This window comes from Suncus etruscus, chromosome 9 (genome assembly GCF_024139225.1).
Source record: "Suncus etruscus isolate mSunEtr1 chromosome 9, mSunEtr1.pri.cur, whole genome shotgun sequence".
Classification (NCBI taxonomy): domain Eukaryota; kingdom Metazoa; phylum Chordata; class Mammalia; order Eulipotyphla; family Soricidae; genus Suncus; species Suncus etruscus.
Genome location: NC_064856.1, coordinates 13,853,395 through 13,877,857, shown reverse-complemented (window position 1 = coordinate 13,877,857; position 24,463 = coordinate 13,853,395). Strand labels below are relative to the sequence as shown.

Here is a 24,463-nt window from a genome sequence, read left to right as displayed (position 1 = left end):
TAATATGATTGATAAATGTTTGTTCTGTAAATGGCTGATGAATTTTCAGGGTTATCAATAAGAATCCAGGCTAATCATCCTAAATAATAGTCAAATCCATGTGTTTCTAGTATCCACTTTGGGCCACTCTGGGGCCTTGAATGGAGTGTGGGGGGAATATAGCAATGCAGGACCTAATGCCTCAAACAAGTCATTACAAGTGAGCTTCAGTCAGTGGTGGGAAAGCTGAAGGGCCTTCAGGAGGAGGGCAAGATGGATCCTCAAAGGGAGGGTGGGTTTGCTGACTGGAAGAGACTTTCTGTATTATACACACGAGTTTAGAAATGCAGGAGTTCACAACCACCACTACCACCACCACCACCACCACCACCACCACCAGAAAAAAAAAAAGAAAAAAAAAACAAAAGAAATGCAGGAGTTGAGGTACCCAGCTACTTTGTGCATGGAAAAGTGGGAGATTTGAAGAGCATGGAGAAGTCTGGACTGAAGGAGATGAGAAATGGTGAGCCTGAATCTTCTATGAAGGAAGAAACAAGAAATGCCTCCTGCATCTGGGGGCTGGACTTGTAGGCAGTGTCCAGTAGTGTGTGATGTAGAACCTCCCACCAGCCTCAGTTGAAAACATACTATGTGATGCTCTAAGTGGGGGAATTCTTTAGGGGGATGCAGGAAGTCTCAAAAAGTTACATACTGTGTGCCTGTGCAGAGGCAGAGGGAAGAGTCTAGCAAAGGGGTAGGTTGGGAAGGAAGGAAGGAAGGAAGGAAGGAAAGGAGGAAGGGAGGAAGGGAGGGAGGGAGGGAGGAAGGGAGGGAGGAAATCACTCCTGAATCTTCTATGAAGGAAGAAACAAGAAATGCCTCCTGCATCTGGGGGCTGGACTTGTAGGCAGTGTCCAGTAGTGTGTGATGTAGAACCTCCCACCAGCCTCAGTTAAAAACACACTATGTGATGCTCTAAGTGGGGGAATTCTTTAGGGGGATGCAGGAAGTCTCAAAAAGTTACATACTGTGTGCCTGTGCAGAGGCAGAGGGAAGAGTCTAGCAAAGGGGTAGGTTGGGAAGGAAGGAAGGAGGGAAAGGAGGAAGGGAGGAAGGGAGGGAGGGAGGGAGGAAGGGAGGGAGGAAATCACTCCTGGTGGAGCCGGAGTGATAGCACAGCATTTTCCTTGCACACTGTCAATCTGGGACAGACCTAAGTTCGATCCCTGGCATCCCATATGGTCCTCCGAGCCTTGGGCTCAGGAGCGATTTCTGAGTGCAGAGTCAGGAGTAACCTCTGAACGCTGCCAGGTGTGGACCCCCCCCCCCAATAAAAAAGAAATTGTCCCGGGCAGGCTCAGGGGACCATAGGTGATGTCAGGGATCAGACCTGGGTGTGTCCCGAGTCGGCTTTGTGCAAATGCCCTACCACTGTGCTATCACTTCAGCTCCTAATTTGGAAGAATTCTAATAAAAACTATTCACTTTTTTCTCTAAAGTAGAGCACAGATGCACATATACACAAAAAGTCCTGCACCCCAATTTTAGTCATGATTTCTAGTGAAAGGAAGACAAGCTTTTGTTGAAATCTGTTCTAAGATCCAAAATAAATCTAGGGATATTTGGTTGATCACAGTTTATATATAAAAATATAAGGTCACTGAAAAACTAGGAGTAAGAAGGTGGAGCTTTTAAAAGAAATAATGACTTGACCTGTGGTGAATTATAAATGGAAATGTGGTTCCAGAGGAATAGTGTGGGGCTTAGAGCATCTGCCTTGTAAGTATATGGTCCCGAATTCAGGTTCCCTGTGTGTCCCACATGCACCAGGAACAAGCCCACAGCTCCATCCTTTGATAGATTTGGCAATCTGTTGTCTGCCATCCTTTGGTTTCTAGTTCCATCACAGCCAGTTTCATGTGAGCATCATGAAAAGGGTGTGACCCACAAAAGAACACCATAATTTAAAGAGTTTCACTGCCAGAAAATACAATTTAGGACACTAATGAGAACCACAGCCATAACTTGTGTGCCCCTACTGAAATTGTGACCCCTGTGAGCATGCATATAGACACCACCACTAAGGTCAAACCTTCATGAGGACTGCACGTGTGAGTACTGACCCCTGAGGTGTTACCTTTACTACCCAGCCCCAGGACATTTACAGGACATTGCAACTCAGTGTGGGCACCATAGACAAGCATATATTCTACCCTCTGTCATCAACCTCAACAACAATGAAACATGATGAGAGTGCCAAGGAAGGCATAACTAAGAATAGAGAATGGAGGCCACCTTTTCAGGACAGCATGGCTACTCACAATGCCCACGGCCGTCTCCCAGCAAGATCCCCGGGGCACATCTGCAGGGTGCAGGGGTGGTCGTGGGATGCTGTCGTTCCAACCTGAGGAGTTGTAGTAGTTAAACAGAGTCCAGTGGGTGATGTTCCTTATTATCTCTTCGTTAGACAGCTAAAATGGGGAAGGAGATGTGGGGAAGAAGCCGGAGATGGTCCAACTGTTGTTGCCACAGGAATAGTAATTAAAGCCAGTACATGCCACCATCCAGTGCTTCAGCCTTGCTCTCTCATTCAACAAATCTATCCAGAAATGCCTTTCCCAACTTTTCAGTCTATACAGAAGACTCAGAGGGAGATTGGTTGAAGTTCCTGAGTCTTTTTATAATGACCTTTTCTTCTAAATTATTATTCATCCATCCATTCATCTAGTTATTTTTCTGCTTGATTTTGGAGTCACCCAAGCAGAATTCTGAAGGGGCTAAATCTCAATGATACTAGAACAATCTTGCTCAGCTTGGTGATCTAGCACTGCTCTAACCCAGCAGAGCTGGGGTTAATAGGGCCACATTCAGCAGTATTCAGGGCTACCAAGCCTCCCCCAGAGACCCTTAAGGGGGTCATTCAATGCCAAGGATGGAACTGCAAGGTATGCAGCCCTGACCATTGAACAACATCCCTGACCCTCATTATTCTTCTCCAGGGAATAATTTATTATAGATTTACAAATCAGCTTATATAATCAGCTTATACAAATCAGTGTTGAGAGCAGGGCACACAGGTAAATGACAACAATAACCACATGGACAATTAATAAACAGAATGATACGTGCTAAGTAATTAGGGGGAACCAAGGAGCATTTACATCAGTGAATGGCAATCATAGAAATAAATCACTGACAGAGAAACCTAAACCCCAGAAAGGATTAGACAACTAGTCACATGTGGGGAGAAGGGCTGAGAGAGAGAGACAGAGCAACGACTCTATTGGATGGAGGAGCTGAGGCTGGTGTAGATATCTGGGATAGGAGGGGAGTCAGAGATGTAGGGTAGATGGGGGTGGCATGTAGACAAAAGCCAGATGCAGTTACATTCACACTAAGTCTTCTAATAGTTCCCATGACTCATAAGTTAAAGTCCACACCATGTATATAGAAGGTAGGGAGGAGATATGTATTTGGGGTCCTGCTCCTTTCAATTAGCACTTTCCAAGTCCTTCTATGATCTACCACCCCTTCCTAGGATTTCTCTATTGAAGTAGATCTCATAGCTGTTGTCATGCATGGGGTCTCCCTAATCACTGTGTGATACAACAGGGAGCACCCCAGGTATTATGACAAGCAGATACTCTACACAGCAACAGTGGGTGCTGCCTTCTCTCAGGTTCAACCAGCTGTGCAAAATGTTGTGGCCTATCATCTCAATGGATACTTGCTTGGCTACTAATAGTTTAAGGCTGCCAAGAAATAATATAGACAAAGGTGCAGATAAACATTAAAGGTACCAAATGATGAGCATCAGATGTGGGGAAAAAATGAAGAAAAAAAAACAGAAAAGAATTGTAGTTTAGAATCTAGAGAGAAAATAAAGGAGTTGAGGTACTTTTCTTATATGCTGCCAGTCCTGATTCAATTTCTGGGTCCATATATATATATATAGTCTTCCAGGTGTGTATAAATACCCCCAAACATAAATAAACAAAGCAAAATTGCAGAGTGGCATCACTACTAATACCATGGCAATACATTTCTTAAAAAGAAAACAGCAGCAAAGTGTTTCTTATTTATTTATGAATGACTTTGGTATGAGGGCCACACTCAGTGGTGCTGAGACCTAGTGCTGGCTCTGTGCTCAGGGTACCATGCAAGCACTGGGAATCTGCAGCAAAATAATAACAGCAGATGGTTTTTGGCTTATAGAGCTCTGGATCTCTCTTTTTCTACTTCACTTTTCCAAGCTTTCCAAAATTTATTCAGATACTGTGATTAGGGTTGAGGGTTTTGTTATAAAAATATTAAAAAGTCACTACTGTGATTATGGTTGAGAATGTTCTTAAAAAGGAACAACAGGACCAGAGAGATAGTACAGTAGACCTGGTGTTTGCTCCTAAACAAAAACAAATAAAAAAAGGAATTATAGGACTACAAGGGGTTCAGGGAGTGTGTGGTCATTACCTTGAGGTGGACATCATCCATGAGGGCCAACAGAAAGGTGTAGAGATTCCCCAGGAAAAGAGCAAAGATGCGGCCCAGCTGCCACTTCAGTCCAACACGTGGATGGTAATTCTCCAGGATAGCGATGGTTTCAAAGAGAGGGGGACAAAACATCCCCAGCAGGGACATCACAATTTCTACCTGAGAGAGTGAGCAGCTGGATCATTTGTGTCATGACCATTACTTGCTTGGCCACTATCTGTGTACCTTTTGGGCTATGCCCTTCCATCTCCCTGCTGTCACTGCCTTTGCTCCAGGAATGCTTGGGGTCTTCAAAATTGGGGATATGACCCTGGCTAAGACAGCCAACACCCTCTGAACAGCTAGTATATATTCCACACACTGGAATGCCTGTTGACTGTTATCAAGGTTGTGGCTGTCTATATTGATAAAACAAGCACAATTTTTTTGAGAAGTCAATGAGCTAAGCACCAAGGCACTTTTTGTGTTTTAAAAGAGTTGGGACCTGGATGATGGCACCATGGTAACCCTCAGCTCCTGAGCATGGAGAACAGGAGGCTCAAATCACAAATGGGAACTAGTAATAGAGGGATGCACAAGTAGTGTGCATTGGCATTGGTTCAATGGCTGTGACCTCTAGTTTGCTACCTACAATTTGCCGGTTTTGTAACTTAGGAAAAATCTCATCACTTCTCTGAGATTCTTGTTTCTTCATGCATGAAAAGGTAATCACAGTCCTTGGTATAAGAGATAATGCACACACATCGATTAGCCAGGAGTCTAGTATATTATAAACACCGGCTCCAATTTAGGATAATTCAAACTTCCAACAGAACACACTGCACCTCAAGCTGTTCACTGCGTGAAGAGTAAATCTCACTGCTGACCGCATGGTGAGTTGGCCAACATTTCTGGTCTGGTTTTGACTTTCCTGGTGTCTCTCATACCTTCTGGTTGGTTTGACTTCTCACCATCTACCTGCTCATGCAATTATTCCTCCTGCAGTGCATTGCCACACTACCATATCCAGCATTGTTCTTTGTGTGTTTGCTCAGCCTCATTCCTTTCTTTTTTTTTTTTTTTGTTTGTTTGTTTGTTTTTGGGCCACACCCGGTGGTGCTCAGGGGTTACTCCTGGCTATCGGCTCAGAAATAGCTCCTGGCAGGCACGGGGGGACCATATGGGACACCGGGATTCGAACCAACCACCTTTGGTCTTGGATCGGCTGCTTGCAAGGCAAACGCCTCTGTGCTATCTCTCCGGGCCCATCATTCCTTTCTTTACACAAGATCCTCATATTTTCTTTTTTTCTTTTTTCGGGCCACACCCATTTGATGCTCAGGGGTTACTCCTGGCTAAGCGCTCAGAAATTGCCCCTGGCTTGGGGGGACCATATGGGACGCAGGGAGACAGAACCGTGGTCCTTTCTTGGCTAGCGCTTGGAAGGCAGACACCTTGCCTCTAGCGCCACATCGCTGGTCCCAGATCCTCATATTTTCAACTCACATAAACAACCCCCTCACTCCCTGCAAACATACCCATAACTCAAAACATATTTGTTTGGTTATTCCTGTCTATTGATGTGTGTGCTCTGATTTATTATCATCACGCTTACTTCTTAAGTAAACTGCACTCTGCTTAAGGCGGAATTTATCTTGGGCATCTTTTTTATTCCTCTCTCCTACCTTATTAGCCTTATGTTTTAGATGAGTTCATTGTAAGAAGCATGACTTGGGCCCGGAGAGATAGCACAGCGGCGTTTGCCTTGCAAGCAGCCTATCCAGGACCAAAGGTGGTTGGTTCGAATCCTGGTGTCCCATATGGTCCCCCGTGCCTGCCAGGAGCTATTTTTGAGCAGACAGCCAGGAGTAACCCCTGAGCACTGCCGGGTGTGGCCCAAAAACCAAAAAAAAAAAAAAAAAAAAAAAAAAAAGAAGCATGACTTAAAAATAAAGTTAGCTCGAGTCCTGGAGGAATAGCACAATGACTTAGAGCATCTGCCTTGCAAACACACAGTCACAAGTTCAAATCCCCAGTGTTTCACATGCACTGAGCATGATCTGAGCAGCGTTGCTGTTTGAGTTCAGAGCTCTCCTGTCTTCCACCCATGGTGGTGCAAGTAATTTGTTATTTCTTCTTCGCTTCCTTTTCTCCTGCATTCCTTGATTATAGCAATAGGAGCAACAACAGCAAAAATTAAGGGAGAGGAATGAACAAAAAATACTTGGGGGCTGGAGAGATAGTATGGGGATAAGGCCTTAGATATGACTGACTCTGGTTGCATCTCTGGTCCCCTGAGCACAGCCAGGAGTGAGTCCGGAGCACAGCCAAGAGTAAGCTCAAAGCATTACCAGTTGTGGCCCCAGTCCCTCTCAATTTTTTGGTTTTTGTTTTTTTGGTCACACCTGGTGGTGCTCAGGGGTTACTCCTGGCTCTGTGCTCAGAAATCGCTCCAGGCGATGGGATACTGGGATTTGAACCACCATCTGTCTTAGATCGGCTGTGTGCAAGGCAAATACCCTATCGCTCTGCTATTTCTCTGGCTCCCCTCTCAATTATTTTATTTTTATTTTTTATTTTTTTTTGGTTTTTGGGTCACACCTGGCGGTGCTTAGGAGTTACTCCTGGCTCTATGCTCAGAAATCGCTCCTGGCAGGCACAGGGGACCATATGGAATGCCGGGATTTGAACCACTGTCCTTCTGCATGAAAGGTAAACGCTTTACCTCCATGCTATCTCTCCAGCCCCTCTCAATTATTTATTTATTTATTTATTTTTGGCCACACCGTTTGATGCTCATGGGTTACTACTGGCTAAGCGCTCAGAAATTGCCCCTGGCTTGGGGGGACCATATGGGACACCGGGGGATCGAACCGCAGTCCTTCCTTGGTTAGCGCTTGCAAGGCAGACACCTTACCTCTAGTGCCACCTCACCAGCTCCCCTCTCAATTATTTTTAATAACTACTGCCTTTAAATTTTGATTTTTGATCCACTCACATTTACTATAAACATTGATATATGAAGACTTAAATATATTTGAGCTGTATTTTATATTTATGTTATCACTTATATATTTCTATTCTTGCCTTTTTGTTTGTTTCTGGATTCACCTGGTGTTGCTTGGGGCTTACTCATTGCTCTGCACTCAGGAATTACTCTTGGCAGTGCTAGGGGGACTATATAGGATGCCAGAAATCAAACCCAGGTCAGTTGCATGCAATGCAAGTTCCTTACTTGCTGTTCTATCTTTATAGAGAATATTCTTGCATGTTTTATTTGGGGATTTTTTTTCTTTTTCTTTTTTATTTTTGTGGTGCCAGGGACTGAGCCTTGGACCTTATACATGGTAGACATGTGACCTTCCACTGACATGCCTGGCCCATGTTTTTTTTTTGGGGGGGGCCACACCCGGTGATGCTCAGGGGTTACTCTTGGCTATGTGCTCAGAAATCATTCTTGGCTTGGGGGACCTTATGGGATGCTGCGGGATTGAATCACAGTTCGTCCCAGGCTAGCACTCACAAGGTAGATGCCTTACCTCTAGCGCCACCATTCCAGGCCCCATGGACCAGGATTTTTTCTTTTTATTTAATTTATCTCATTATTTTGTGGATCAACATCTGTTGGATTAATCAGCCTTCACCCTAAACTATTATGGCTTCCTCTTTTACATGACAAAAACCCATCTGGGCAGGAAAAATTCTAGATAGGATCTCTACCTTAACCTAGTCTTCAACCATGAGGGTAGTCCTATCTTTCCAATAAATACTGTGGTCCCAGCCAGATCTTTTCTTGCTCATATGGTGGAAAGGTCATGAGATGCATGTTTCATTTCTCTCCAGCCTAGTTTTGATTATTTCTTGTGGTGGCCCTGCTCCAGACCTGCTTTTCCTTCCCCTGTGGGATTACAGCATGTGGAATTATTCACAAACATCTTTTTTTTCTCTGGGCTTGTTTGTTTTTGTTTTTTGGGTCACACCCGGCAGTGCTCAGGAGTTACTCCTGGCTCTATGCTCAGAAATCGCCGCTGGCAGTCACCGGGGACCATATGGGATGCTGGGATTCAAACCATTGACCTTCTGCATGCAAGGCAAATGCCTTACCTCCATGCTATCTCTTCAGCCCCTTTTCTCTAGGTTTAACTAAATGATTCATTATCAAGTCTTAACTTTATTTATATATCTGTCGCCAAATGATTTATAATTAGTTTAACCAAATAGCTAGGATCTCATTAGCTATCATCTAGAATGAGGGGGTATCTAGTTCTTCTGTGTCTTATCACTTAACAAGCTAATCTGGATTTCTCAAATGGGAAACATCCCCAAGACAAAAAAAATTCCAATTATTATTATTTTTTTTTTGGATTTGGGGCCACACCTGGTGATGCTTAGGGGTTACTCCTGGCTCTGCACTCAGAAATCACTCCTGACTTGGGGAACTATATGGGATGCCGGGGGATTGAACCTCAGTTTGTCATGGGTCAGCCTTGTGCAAAGCAAACTCCCTACTGCTGCGCTACCGCTCTCACACACACCCCCCCCCCCCAATTCCAATTTTTAAGCACCTTTCCAATCCAATTTTGTTTGTTTTTCTTGTTTCTGGTAGAACTCAGGGTTTACTCTTGGCTCTGCACTCAGGGATCACTCCTTTTTTGACCAGGGAACCAGATGAGGTGTCAGGGATCGAACCTGGGTCAGCTGCATGCAATAAAATTATCTGCCTCTGTGCTGTCACTCTGCGATCCCTATCCTCTTTTCCTACAGTTGCTACTATCCTGTTCACTAAAGAAAGTCATGCCACCAAACCCGGATAAAAATAAAGATTGAGATACAGATTCCACCTCTTCATGGAAGGAACTAGAAAAATCCCTTTGCAAGTAATTGTGCAGACAAGAATGGAAAACTTGGGGCTGAAAAGATAATGAAGCGGGTAGGACGTTTGCCTTGCATTTGGCTGATCCGGGTTTGAACCCTGGCATTCTATATATTTCCTCAAGCCTGTCAGTGTAATTCAGAACACACAGCCAGAAGTAATCCCTGAACAATCCAGATGTGACTTCAAAACATAAAAACTAAAAGGACAGTTGTAGTCATTTCCCCCATTATTGCCAACTACCACAGATATAAAATTCCAAAAAGAGATGTATGGATTTAATATCATCACAATAAAAACTGAAGTAAGTTTATTGTGATTTTTCGATGAGTGAAATCACTCTGCAAGACATCAGTATGTTTAAATCCAAGAAAAGATAGACTATAGAATATAAAAAGAAGCCAAGAACCACATCTCTGCATTAATACATATTTGATTTATGAAGCATGGCACTGTGGAGCTTTAAGGAAAAAGAAATAATCTCTCTAATAACTGGTGTTAAGATAACTGACTATTCAGTTGACTGACATGTTAATTAAATCCAGCTTTAGCTATACAAGCCAGCCCAAAGGCCCAGTAACAGGTGACTACTTGTTAAAAATATTCAGGCCATGGGCCCGGAGAGATAGCACAGCAGCGTTTGCCTTGCAAGCAGCTGATCCAGGACCAAAGGTGGTTGGTTCGAATCCCGGTATCCCATATGGTCCCCCGTGCCTGCCAGGAGCTATTTCTGAGCAGACAGCCAGGAGTAACCCCTGAGCACTGCCGGGTGTGGCCTAAAAACAAAACAAAAAAAAAATTCAGCCACTTAACTGGAAATGAATGTAATTTTATTTTTATTTTTTTTTATTTGTTTGGGTTTTTTGGGTCACAGCCAGCTGTGCTCAGGGGTTACTCCTGGCTGTCTGCTCAGAAATAGCTCCTGGCAGGCACGGGGGACCATATGGGACACCGGGATTCGAACCAACCACCTTTGGTCCTGGATTGGCTGTTTGCAAGGCAAATGCCGCTGTGCTATCTCTCCGGGCCAGAATGTAATTTTATTTTAAAAAATGTTTCATAACCATACTTCCAGTCATTCCATTGAGTGGCACAGGAATGATGTGATTTCAGAAACTACCTGACATATGCACCTGTGCAGAGACCTTCCCTCTTCCCTTACCTCATTCCTTTCATACCAGCTGACATTCTTCATTTTGGCAAATTCCTGGGATCGCTTCACAACAAAGTAAATGAGGTACCCACTTCCACACAAACAGCAGATGATGAGGAAGTTGGCCAGGACACGGAGGAATCGTGTTAGGTGGACATTTTCTTCCTTGTTGCTCTCCTGCTCATCCACTATTGATTCCTGCCAAGTGTGAATATAAGCTGTGAACATTGACAGACCAGGTACCAACAGGAACTATTGAATACTGGTGACAGGTGTAGTGCTAACCACTTGCTGCGATGAGCTCATTGGATTTCAACAATAAACTATAAGGATCAGTATTCAGATCACAGTACCAAGATCCAGAGAGATTTCAGAAACTATCTGATTAAGATTGTTCTATCTAAATCTATAAATGAAGTGAATTTAAATTATATTTGACTTAACTCTGTTATTATTATTGTTATTATTAATTTTTTTGTTTTTGTTATTGGGTCACATTTGGCAATGTTCAGGAGTTACCGCTGGTGGTGGTTGGGGGACCATATTGGCTGCTGGGGATTGAACCTGAATTGATCACTTGCAAGGCAAATGTCTGACCATTGTACTTTCACTCTGGCTCCAATATAAATTATATTTTAATGACATTTTCTTTGTTTTGGTCACACATAGTGACACTCAAGGCTTCCTCGCTTACTCTGGGCTCTGTGGTCAGGTACCATTCTTGGCAATTCTTGGAAATCCATATGCAGTGAGAGGGATTGAATCTGGGTCACAATTTCTATTTCTCTCATTACTTAAATTGAATCTTAACAATGTTGACTCTTGCAGTCCAAGCACTGGCAAAGTTTTTCCTATAAACAGTTAGAGAGCAAAAAATTTTTTTACTTTGTAGGCCATATGGTCTCTCTCACAGCTACTCAAATATGCCAGTGTAACATGACGACAACCACAATGTGTAAAAATAAGCTAACATGACTTTGCTTCAGTAAAATCTTATTTTAAAAATGGACAGCAGGCTGATTTGAACCCTGTGTGCTGATTCCTACTTCATGAGCATAGTATTTAGGGTTTCTTCACTTTTTTTAAAAAAGGTTTATTGATTGATTAAATGAATGATTGGTTTTTGGGCCACACCTGGCGATACTCAGGGGTCACTCCTGGCTCTGTGCTCAGAAATTGCTCCTGGCAAGCTTAGGGGATCATATGGGATGCCAGAAATTGAACCGGTCTGTCCCGGGTCTGCCACATGAAAGGCAAATGCCTTACCGCTATGCTATTTCTCTGGCCCTATTTCTTCACTTCTTTAAGCATAATTTGGAAACATTCGATATAGAAGTATTGTACTTTTTTTTTAAAGGGTAGGCTGTTATATATAATCCCAGGAATTTGATACAATTTATATAATTTTGCTATAAATGGAATTGTAAAATATTTCCTCTTCTTTGATTCTATTATATAACATATCAGAGATTTAAAAATTATTAACTCTGTATCCTGCATGAGAAATGGGAAAACCAGGATGAAAGATGCTAAATTATTTATTTCGTCAATGAGCAGTTATTGTACTCAGTTCAGATTGAGATCATTTATAGATCAGTAAATATAAGCAGTTAATTATCTTACTTTTTCACAAAAGAAGTGCCCTCAGGAGCTAGAGAGATATTACAGGGATTAAGGAATCTTTAAAGCTAAACTCTAAAAGTGATCCTAATCCTCCCCCTTTCTACCGGCTCCCTCAAACCCACACACACAATGTTACCAATAGAATATAAAATTAAAAATAGGCAATATGCTAAATTAATGAATAAATGAAGGCAGAGGCTGGGATATCCAAGCAAACACATCTGATTTTTCCTTCGACAGCTCTGAAAAGCCATCCTGAGTTCCCATATGGTCAATATTTCTATCGTGTGATCAGTCTGCCCTTCATTTCCCTGAGACCTGGAAAGACAGTTAAATGTATCTGAGCTCAGTAGTCCTGTCTTCTTTTTTTCTCTTACCCAGTCCTCCCATCAGGAGACCTGGGCTGCTGCCCACTGACAGATGCTTATAGATGGCAGGTACACCCACCAGAGCCAGGCTCGGCCTCTGCAGCTCACCATGTGAGTCCAATTTGTTGACCTGGCATGGTTGGAGCAGTGTTCAATTTAGTTTTCTTCTCATAATAAGAGGAAACCCTCCAGGCCTCGATCTTGGGGGATGGGCTCTAACTCTAGCTTCAGGCTTCAGCAGAGAGAAACAAAGAAATTTGATGCCTCGAACACAGGGAGATTAGGGCTGATAACATCTGCATGAATTCCTGCCCTGCACAGACACTCAGGCTCTGCCTCCCCACTAATGAAACTGTCAAAGTGTGCCTACATTCCAATTATGGACTAGGCTTGGAAATTATTCCCTATCACTCAGTTTGCAGAGAGCTGTGGTCTTCAAACTGGTGAGAGGTTATGTTCTTTGCAAAAAAGGAAAACTGTAAGTTCCAGCCTTATCTTGGGACTTAGACCTTCACCTTCACTGCAGAAAAGAAATAAAAGAAAAGGTATACTGTAAAAACAAAAGAAAGTTTTGCTGAATATTTAGTATATTCTCTAAGGGAGACAGAGTTTCAGTAAGCATGGAGAAAAATATTTAGGAGAAAGAAAAGTCAACCTTCGGTACAGATTTCTCAGCAGTGGGCTACCCCACTTTTTACATCTTGTATGTCATGATGGGAGAGGGCGGGTTATGGTTATTTAATGATAATTTTATTACACTGAGCAAAAGATTCAAGTTGTGGGTGCTCTTGGTGACTTGACTTTCCTCCAGTTCCCAACAGTTCCTCCACAGACTTCTGTAGTACTTGTGGGTTAGGAGAAGTAGCAGACGTGGTCAAAGGATGGTGTCAGAGGATCCAGATGGAAGATTTCTTTTCTTTTCTTTTCTTTTTTTGTTTTTTTCGGGCCACACCCATTTGATGCTCAGGGGTTACTCCTGGCTAAGGCTCAGAAATTGCCCCTGGCTTGCGGGGGACCATATGGGACGCCGGGGGATTGAACCGAGGTCCTGATCCTTGGCTAGCGCTTGCAAGGCAGACACCTTACCTCTAGCGCCACCTCGCCGGCCCCCAGATGGAAGATTTCTAACCTTGCTAGCCTGCATCATCTATGAAATTCTTTGAGAATCTGGGAAGGAGAAAGATATAAATAGTGGAGACAATATTCTTGCAAACCAGGACACTTGTTGCAAGATTGTGTACATTAACTGACTGATGTAACTCAGCCCGAACTGAACAATTATTCCATTGACTGGAGTAATTTTCTTCAGGTACTTTAGTATCTTCCATCAGGATCTGCCATTTTCTTATGCTGGATACAAAGTTAATAGCAGCAAAAAGGAGAAACTTGGTCCGGACAAGGCTTTGTCTGCCTTGCCAGTGCTAGCCTAGGACAGACTGCGGTTCGATCCCCCGGCAACCCATATGGTCTCCCAAGCCAGAAGCGATTTCTGAGCACTTTTCCAGGAGTAACCTTTGAGCATCACCGGATGTGGCCCAAAACAAAACAAAACAAAACAAAACCAAAAAAAGAGAGAAACTTTTCTATTGTACCTTAAAAAAGGTACAATACTTCTGTGTCAAATGTTTCCAAACTGTGCTTAAAGAAGTGAAGAAGGGCCCGGAGAGATAGCACAGCGGCGTTTGCCTTGCAAGCAGCCGATCCAGGACCAAAGGTGGTTGGTTCGAATCCCGTGACCCATATGGTCCCCCGTGCCTGCCAGGAGCTATTTCTGAGCAGACAGCCAGGAGTAACCCCTGAGCACCGCTGGGTGTGGCCCAAAAACCAAAAACCAAAAACCAAAAAAAAAAAAAAAAGTGAAGAAATCCTAAACACCATTCACATGAATTAGGAGTCAGCAAACTGTGATGCGGGGTTCAGATCCAGCCTGCTGCCCCTTTTTAAAATAAGATTTTACTGAAGCTAAGTCATGTCTGCTTACTTTTACACATTGTCTATGGTTGTCTTCGTGCTACACTGCCATAGTTGCGTAGCTGTGAGAGAGACCATATGGACTACAAAGTAAAAAATATATTTGCTCTCTAACTGTTTATAGGCGAACTTTGCCAGTGCTTGAACTGCAAGATTCAACATTGTTAAGCTTTAATTTAAGGGACAATAGAAATAGAAATTGTGACCCAGGTTCAGTCCCTATCACTGCATATGGATTTCCAAAAATTGCCAAGAATGCTGACCACGAGTCAACAGTAAGCCTTGAAGTGTGACCATGTGTTACCAAAATAAGCAAAGCAGTTTCCATCTAAATATAATTTAAATCTTCTGGGTTCATATTTCCAAGAAAGCTTTCTTTTTTTTTTCCCAGGGGAGAGCATGAATGCAGTCCCCCACTTCCACAAATTATGCAGTCGATTTTCCCACATTTGGGGAAATTGCAGCACACCCGGAGTGCAATGGGTGAGCCTCGCCCTGGGGAAACCACCTTCGTGATCATGGTATCTCCCCTGCCAGGTAATTATAAGAAAACTTTCTTTTTTTTTTGGTTTTTGGATCACACTCGGTAGCATTCGGGGTTCCTCCTGGCTCTATGCTCAGAAATCGCTCCTGGCAGGCTCAGGGGACCATCTGGGATGCCGGGATTTGAACCACCGACTCCTGCATGAAAGGCCTTACATCCATGCTATCTCTCCGGCCCCAAGAAAACTTTTTTTTTTGTTTGTTTTTTGGGCCACACCGGGGGTGCTCAGGGGTTACTCCTGGCTGTCTGCTCAGAAATAGCTTCTGGCAGGCACGGGGGGACCATATGGGACGTCGGGATTCGAACCAACCACCTTAGGTCCTGGATGGGTTGCTTGCAAGGCAAACGCCGCTGTGCTATTTCTCTGGGCCCAAGAAAACTTTCTTGACCAATCATTTGGGCACCTTATTTCCTGCTCTCCAATTGTGAGATTTTCACCCCTTATTTACTTGCCGTAGTTTCTCAATGACCAGAGAACTTCCAGTTTCTGGGGAAGTGGGGCCTGCCCTGGGGTGGATACCTTGAAGCTGGTGGTGATGGAGGCATATTTGTTGTCTGCTGTCTCGGAGTTCCCAATCAAGTAGTCCCAGCTTGTGAACATCTTGAAGCTGAAGGTGAAATTGTCATTCTCTCCCTCACTCGTGGTGCCCTGGGTATTACTGGCCATTCTGCAAGGCACATGTTCCTGTTACTTATGTCTGCCTGGTTTCTCCCAACGGAGGGTTACCCAGGCCACTTTGCTCTAAGTGGGCCCTTCCCTCCCTCCCTTCTTTTCTCCTTCCTTCCCTTCTTCCCTCCCTCTTCCCTTCTTCCCTCCCACTTCCCTCCCACTTTCCTTCCTTCCTTCCTTCCTTCCTTCCTTCCTTCCTTCCTTCCTTCCTTCCTTCCTTCCTTCCTTCCTTCCTTCCTTCCTTCCTTCCTTCCTTCCTTCCTTCCTTCCTTCCTTCCTTCCTCCCTCCCTCCCTTCCTCCCTCCCTCCCTTCCTCCCTCCTTCCTTCCTTATTTCCTTCTTTTCTTTTTTTTTTGGGGGGGGGCCACACCCGGAGGTGCTCAGGGGTTACTCCTGGCTATCTACTCAGAAATAGCTCCTGGCAGGCACGGGGGGGACCATATGGGACGCCAGAATTCGAACCAACCACCTTAAGTCCTGAATTGGCTGCTTGCAAGGCAAGCGCTGCTGTGCTATCTCTCCGGCCCCATCTTCCTTTCTTCCTTCTTCTCTCCCCTCCTTCTTCCTTCCCTTCTTCCTTCCCCTCCTTCCTTCTCTCCTTCCCCTTCCCTCCCTTCTCCCCTCTTCTTCCTTCTTCTTTCCTTCCTTCCTTCCTTCCTTCCTTCCTTCCTTCCTTCCTTCCTTCCTTCCTTCCTTCCTTCCTTCTCTCCTTCCCCTTCCCTCCTTCCTTCCTTCCTTCCTTCTCTCCTTCCCCTTCCCTCCTTTCTTCCTTCCTTCCTTCCTTCCCTCCCTCCCTTCCTCCTTCCTTCCCTCTCCCTCTCTCCTTCCTTCCTTCCTTTATCTCCTTCCTTCCTTTATCTTCTTTCTTTCTCTTTCTTTCTTTCTTTCTTTCTTTCTTTCTTTTCTTTCTTTTCTTTCTTTCTTTCTTTCTTTCTTTCTTCTTTCTTTTCTTTCTTTCTTTCTTTCTTTCTTTCTTTCTTTCTTTCTTTATTCTTTCTTTTTCTTTCTTTCTTTTTTTTTTTTCTTTTTTTTTTTCTTTCTTTTTTTATTTCTTTATTTCTTTCTTTTTTTCTTTCTTCTTACTTTCTTTCTTTCTTTTTCTTTCTTTCTTTCTTTCTTTCTTTTTTCTTTCTTTCTTTGTTTCTTTCTTTCTTTCTTTTCTTTCTTTCTTTCTTTCTTTCTTTCTTTCTTTCTTTCTTTCTTTCTTCTTTCTTTCTTTTTTTCTTTCTTCTTTCTTTCTTTCTTTCTTTCTTTCTTTCTTTCTTTCTTTCTTTCTTTCTCTCTCTTTCTTTCTTTCTTTCTTTCTTTTCTTTTCTTTCTTTCTTTTCTTTCTTCTTTCTTTCCTTTCTTCCTTCTTTCTTTCCTTCTTTCTTTCTTCTTTCCTTCTTTCTTTCTTTCTTTTTTTTTTTTTCTTCTTTCTTTCTTTCTTTCTTTTTTCTTTCTTTCTTTCTTTCTTTCTTTCTTTCTTTCTTTCTTTCTTTCTTTCTTTCTTTCTTTCTTTCTTTCTTTCTTTCTTTCTTTCTTTCTTTCTTTCTTTCTTTCTTTCTTTCTTTCTTTTCTTTCTTTTCTTTCTTTCCTCTCTACTTGGTGATGCTCAGGGAAAAGCCTGGTTTGGAGTTTGGAGGTCACTACTGGTTGTGTTCAGTCTGACCTGGTTCTCCTGCATGTAGATCATGCACCCAGCCTGTTGGAGTATCTGGCAGTACTCTCCGATATAAAATAAGTCCCAAGACTGTTGGTACTAATACCAGGTAACATTTATGTCCTTTCTTTCCTTTTTATTTTTGTGATATTTTTGTTTTTATTTATTTTATTTTATTTTATTTTTTTTGGTTTTTGGGCCACACCCATTTGACGCTCAGGAGTTACTCCTGGCTATGCAATCAGAAATGCCCCTGGCTTGGGGGGACCATATGGGACGCCGGGAGATCGCTAGCGCTTGCAAGGCAGACACCTTACCTCTAGTGCCACCTTCCCGGCCCCTGTTTTTACTTTTTATGTTTTATTTTAAACACTGTGGTTTACAATGTTGTTTATACAATTATTTATATAATTATACAATAATTTATACAATTACCTCAGATATTCAAAGTTCCAACACCAATTCTACTACCAGTGTGACCCTCCTCCCATTGTCCCAGTTTCCCACCCACCACCCCAGCAGCACAAAACAATTTATTCCATATTGCTTATAACAACTAAGTGGCTAATGAAATTAATCAAAAAATACTTCAGCAAAAGAAAATGTGTAAAAATTGTTGTATTTCACAGTGGGGTTATTAAAGTAATTGCATGCAGTTTTCTAAGTTGTTGCTTTTTTGAGCCTTCTGTATTATTATTTTTCTTATTGAAATTAGTTAGCTTCCATGCTACTTTCCTATGTAATCTAGTGTGCTGCTACTGTGCTGTCAGTACTGTGGAATTTGGGGGTATTGTACAGCTGGGTGCTCCAGGATCTGTAGAATTGGGCTGAAGAGTTTCCACAGCTGTGGGATGTGCATGTGGCTACTGGTGCCTCTGGGAGTGTGGGGAAGGGGCATAGGAGAGGCTACCCACCCACTTCGCAAAGGCCCCAGAGCTTTAAGGCCAAATACTGGAACCCTTGAAATTGGTGTCATTTTGGCTTCTCTGTAGAGATCAGTTGTGAAGCAGTGTAGTTGGTCTGGGTAGGGATTAGGCCTGCTCTTCTCCTGTGGGCCCCAGAATTTTCAGTCTGAAGATTGGTATACCCAAGTATTTTAGCATTTTGGCTTGTATTTTTTTTTAAATTAGCTGTGAAGCTAGGTTTATGAGTTTACATGGCAGCAGTTGTGGGATGTGGGTATGGTTTTGATGTCCTTTCTTAACCAATTTAGGTTGCAATTACTTGGAACTGCCATATTACCTACCATTTTGTCCTCTATTACTCTGTGTTCTCTGGAGCTCAGCTGCATGGGAATAAGAGTTCCAAGTGCAATACAATAAAATAAAGAAAAAAAAAGAAAGAAAACAAAACAAAACAAAATAAAGAGTTCCAAGTGCTCAGAGATGTGGTGGTTGGGGCAGGGTGGGGTCTGGGTCTTTCTTATTCTGTTTTACTGATTGACTCTAGGGATGCTTAGGAGCTCTGTTGGCTTCATTTAGTTTTTAGTTCATCTGAGAAACACTTTTCCCTGTTCAGAATAACGAACAGAGTCTGACCCACAGTTCACAGCTTCTAACATATGACTTTTATACTGTCAGAAGTCACGTGGGCTTTTTTTTTTTTTCCAGTTTTCTCTCTAAATTCCCACAAGATGGGGCAGGAATCACCAGGAAGTTGTGGGGAGAAAATGAAAGGCCTAAAAGTGAACTGGGCAGACTCACGAGCGAATGACGATCATCAGGCTGTAGCCAAACACGCTGACCCCCACCATAAAGTAAGCCATGGGAAGCCTGTATCTCAGCCACCCGATGGTCCTCTGGTTGTTGTAGTAGCCGTAGAAGAGAGCAGAATACTTGATGTAACCCTGAGGAATAGAAAAGCCAGACACAGTGTTTGCCTGCTTTGTGCCAGCAGTTTCTGCTCTAGCATCAATTCACAGGGGTCAGTGGGGAGAAAGCAAGAGCTTCGGGTGCTCTTTTCATTTCCTCAGTGCTCTGAAATTTATCCATCTTTCTCTCTTTCTCTCTGCCTCGCTCTTTCTCCATTTTTAAATTCTCCATTATACATAGAGATACAAATGGAGAAGAAAGTGTTGCTATCATTTGGGATGATGATGATGATGATGATGATGATGATGATGTGTGTGTGTGTGTGTGTGTGTGTATGTGTGTGAATGTGTGTGCGTGGTTTATAATTCCAGCTTCTGTGCAAAGTGAAGATGGTGTAGGAAGAGGGAGAAAGGGCAATGACATTCAGATTTTAGGCTTGAATGGTTTTGATGAACTGCCTTAGCAATAAAGAAACAAGGAATAGCTATGAGTTTTGTTAGATTGACACTGAGTTTGAGGAGCAGGGAGCATTAGGGGGAGATGGAGGATCAAGAGACGATCTCCAGGCAACATGTTTATTTAATTGGTCATTTTAATGACAATGGGTAAAGCCTTGACTAACTTGAGTTTGGTTTCCTGTCCCCCATATTGTCCCTCCAGTCTACCAGGAATGATCCCTGAGCATAGAGTCAGAAGTAAACCCTGAGCACCACCAGGTGTGGGGTGCCTTCCCCCAAAAAATAACATGAGAGATAGCAATTTGATGGAGATGGCTAAGAGGCAAAGAAGAGGACACTTCCCCTTGGCTTCCTGGGCAGGAAAGCAGGAGTTCTCAGTTAGGAGACCTGAGAACAGCAGAAAGCCAAGGGAGCAAACATAGAAGAAGGGCTACAGGCTTTGAGGACAGCTACAGAGCTTCAGTAATCGACTTCAGAACAGCAGGCCCTAACCAGGAGGTAATAGCAAATCTTGGAGCAGGACAACGGATATCACACACTAGAAAGATCCATGAATAATGTTGTAACAAAAAGTAAAGATAGTTCTGGACATCAGGGAGGGACCTAGAAATTAGGCTGAACAATAAAGAAACTTTGATATCATAAGCACTAGGGAGTTTTGAGTGCTAATTCTGCATATAAAACTCGAGGGCCCACACTCAGGGGTTAGCCCATTTTGTGGTAACAGCAGGATACATTCAGTCAAAGGTGGCAGGATGAAGGAGCTGTGGTCTCAGAAGACTCACATCTGTCATGTATGAGGCTGTGGAGAAGCAACAGGGAGGTCCAGGGAGAATGGCTGAAAGGAAAGTTTGTCTAGCTCACTGCAGAACGTAGGGATTCTGGTTGATCAGAGTTCTGGTTTCACTAATTGAAGGAAAGATTCACTAGTGAGCCACATTCTCTCTGTTTTGCAACCAAAGATTGAAAGTGCACTCATATGTCGGCAGCTGTACCTCAAAATCCCAAAGGACAGAAAAATCCATGGCCTTTTCTTCCTCAGCCCGAGGTACTGTCTTCCTAGGGATACTTCCATAGGGCACGCCCATCAGTACCTTGGGTGGGGACCCAACAAATAAAGTTTATATGGCAAGAAAATGGAAACATTCATTCATATTCATTCAATCCCTCCCAGAGGAGGAATCAAAGACCCAAACTTTAACAATCTCAACTTAAAATGGGATTCTTACAATGTCAGGTTAGGGAGCAAGGTGTGGGGGTATAGGATGCACACTGAAAACATTGGTGGAGGGAGGTAAGCACTGGTGGTGGGAATAGCCCTGATTCACAGTATATCTGAAATTCAACTATGAAGGACTTTGTAGATCACAATGGTTTCAATAAAATAAAATAAAAAACAAGTCATAGGGTCATAGAAATAGGATAGTGGCTAAGATGCTTGTCCTGCACTGCATGGACCCCTGTGCATCATGGGAATAGCTTTCTGAACACAGAATCAGGAGTAGCCACAAATACCACTGAATGTGGGTCCCCAATTACTTCTCAAAAAAACAAACAAACAAACAAACAAAAAACAAGTCCTAGGAATATCTTATATATTCAAAAGGAGGAAATATACTAAAAGATGGATAACAGGGCTGAAGAGATAGCATGGAGGTAAGGCATTTGCCTTGCATGCAGAAGGACGGTGGTTCGAATCCCAGCATCCCATACGGTTTCCTGAGCCTGCCAGGAGCAATTTCTGAGCATAGAGCCAGAAGTAACCCCTGAGTGCTGCCGGGTGTGACCCAAAAACCAAAAACCAAAAAAAAAAAAAAAAAAAAAGGGGGCCGGCGAGGTGGCTCTAGAGGTAAGGTGTCTGCCTTGTAAGTGCTAGCCAAGGAAAGGACCACGGTTCGATCTCCTGGCATCCCATATGGTCCCCCCAAGCCAGGGGCAATTTCTGAGCGCGTAGCCAGGAATAACCCCTGAGCATCAAATGGGCGTGGCCCAGAAAAAAAAAAAGATGGAGAACATTTGTGGTTCTCTTAAAATTAGAGCTTTGAAGGTAAGGTTGCTGGGTTAGAGATACAGCTCAGTGGTAAGCATCTGTCTTGTATGTGTAAGGCCCTGCTGGGTTTGATTCCCAGCATAAAAATAAAAGGAAAACAAAAGATTAATGTAAAACAAGGATGCTAGGACCACACCCTCAGATTTTCACATTCAGTTGATTTAATGGTCTAGGATCTTGTATTACAACAAAACAAGGGCCAGAGCAGTGGCGCAGGGTGTAAGGCATCTGCCTTGCACACACTAGCCTAGGACAGACTGTGGTTCGATCCCTTGGCATCCAAATGGTCCCTCAAGCCAGGAACAATTTCTGATTATATTGCCAGGAGTAACCCGAGTGTCACCTGGTGTGGCCCAAAAACCAAACCAAACCAAACCAAAACAAAACATTTTCTCAGTGTTTTAAAATTTGTAGCCAGTGTGAGATTGAAGTACATGAGGCCAGGTCTTCATCTCCTACATTATCTGCTGGGGGCTTCAAAGTGATCAGGCAGGTGTCCTGATCAATGCAGACTAGTTATTGTCAATAAAACCCAGCAAGGCTTATTAGAACAGTTGGTACTATTGATCTTATTCATGTGGTACCAGAGTTTGTGGCAAAGAAAGGTGTAAATGAGGGAAAATTTAAACATGTCTATCATTTTTGTTTTTTGTTTTTTTGGTTTTTGGGTCACACCCGGCGGTGCTCAGGGGTTACTCCTGGCTGTCTGCTCAGAAGCAGCTCCTGGCAGGCACGGGGGACCATATGGGACACAGGGATTTGAACCAACCACCTTTGGTCCTGGATTGGCTGCTTGCAAGGCAAACGCCTCTGTGCTATCTCTCCGGGCCCCACATGTCTATCATTTTAGTACTTCTAATATTCAGACACTTCTATCTCACTGAGGTTCACTTTATGACATCCTTTTGCCACAGGAATAGCTGCTTGTCTGCTTTATGCTGAAAATTCCCGGGTCCTGAAGTTCTTTGGTTCACATGGTCCTTTCTCAACTTTATTTTAAATCAATTTGAATCATGTATCTGTTGTGTGGCAAATTTACCACCATATTCATTAAAAAGGCATCTTGGTTTACTCAATATCCTCGGTGACTGCTAGTCAACCTCTCATCAAGTCTTGGTCATTCATTTGATCTCTTTAATTCATTCCATTGGTAATAGAGCTATTGCAACAGGGTAAGTCTTTAGCTCTTCCTTTCTTTCCTTGTGATCTTTCATCCTCATCCAGGACTCCTTTGTCTACACAACATTCCCTTCCCTACCTTTCCCCCACTTTTCTCCCATAGGACTTTTCCAGTTACTTGACAAACAAGTCAAGATCTTGCTTGGATAATTCAGGCATCTGGCCCTTGGAAAAAGCCTGGCTTGGTACAAGAGCCAATATACAAGGGCCATATTTTAAAGATCAGCCTTTCGGGGTCCCAAGAGTGATCATGGATTAAATATATACACATACATATATATATATACATATATCAAAGAGGACTCATAACGTTTGATTTTTCAGGTATGCTTTTTAAGGAGTGTAAAAACCAGTTAATGTATAAACATCCTTTTCTGGGGTGGGGATATATTCGTTAGTGCTCAGAGGAACTGAAAGTTTCTGCATATAAAACATGCACTTCAGTCCTTTGAGCCATTTGCCCAATTCAAATAACTCCTTTATAAGAACACTTCATAGTTAACGTGGAAAATAATTCAGCGGTTTAATAACAAATGTAGCACTCCTTTGCTACCAAGTGCTATTATAACACTCCATCAGACTCTTCAACGAATCTCATTTAATTCACATTCTGTGAAAGTCTTTCAATTTCCTGAAAATGGATGGGCAGAAAAGTTTCCCAAGGATGTGACTCCAGATAGAATTGACTCCATTATGCTCATGGAACCATTTGAAATAAAATAGGATTCATCGAGCTATCCTAGAACCAATTAAATGTAAAAGGAAGAAAATGCTAAATGTGGACATATCGTTATTGAAAGCTGTTGAAGTAGATCTACTGTGTGCCCAGGGCCTGCATAAAGCACTTTCTTTCTTTGTTTTGGGGGAGGGTATTGGGGCAGATTTTTGCTGTAGCAATTACCATACTTTTTTTTTTTTTTTTTTTTTTTTTTTTTGGAATTACCATACTCTTGCCTCATGCTCTCAGGTGCCCTTGCAAAAGCTCTCAGGCCAACACTGGAAACCCAGGGTTTCAGTCATTGCAAATTGAGTGTACATCTTTACAAGTCTTTTATCTTTTTTAACTCTCAATTAGTCATTGAAGGGTAAGGATATACCTATATTCCTAATAATAAGATTATTTTTAAAATAATTTTTTTTTTTGGTTTTTGGGCCACAACCTGGCAGAGCTCAAGAGTTACTCCTGGCTCTGTGTTCAGAAATTGCTCCTGACAGCCTCGGGGGACTATATAAGATGCTGGGGCTCAAATTTGGGTCTGTCCTGAGTCAGCAAACAAAACTACCACTGTGCTATCACTTTGGCCTCAGTATATTTGAAAGAAGCCTGAGCAGAACTATTGTTCAATGCCAAGTTACTATTTGTAATAGGTTATGATAAAATGAGTACTTTCTCTTTTGGGAGGTGTTTAAAATAAAAACTCACTGAGATATTAATTCTCCAGTGATCTAAAAATTAATGAAAGGTCAAATAAAAGTAGGGCTCATATCCCAACTCAGAAGAACTGAGCTGAGACGTGGTTCAAATGGTAGAGGGCATACTTAGCATGTGGGGACCCTAAGTTCAATCCCAACACCTCAGGGTTACCTTGAGGATAGTCAGATGCAATTCTAGAGGCCCCTGAGCATCACTAGGAGAGGCCCCTATTATAAAATAGGCAAAGGTTTCAGAAAA

General features: G+C 42.8%; 1 protein-coding gene and 1 non-coding gene across 2 annotated transcripts in view; both read right to left on the bottom strand.

Moving 5' to 3' along the window:
- TMC2 (transmembrane channel like 2) overlaps positions 1-24,463 on the bottom strand; it is a 78,545-nt gene that overhangs the window by 27,312 nt on the left and 26,770 nt on the right. Inside the window, exons 8-13 of the mRNA XM_049780010.1 lie at positions 20,558-20,656; positions 18,997-19,139; positions 15,502-15,649; positions 10,485-10,673; positions 4,450-4,629; positions 2,301-2,450 (exon numbers count right to left, since the gene is read on the bottom strand). Coding sequence (XP_049635967.1) covers positions 2,301-2,450; positions 4,450-4,629; positions 10,485-10,673; positions 15,502-15,649; positions 18,997-19,139; positions 20,558-20,656 — 909 coding nt within the window. The remainder of the gene's footprint in view (positions 1-2,300; positions 2,451-4,449; positions 4,630-10,484; positions 10,674-15,501; positions 15,650-18,996; positions 19,140-20,557; positions 20,657-24,463) is intronic.
- LOC126019438 (U1 spliceosomal RNA) lies at positions 14,826-14,982 on the bottom strand. Its single transcript, XR_007499145.1, has one exon. It is a non-coding gene; the product is annotated as a U1 spliceosomal RNA (small nuclear RNA).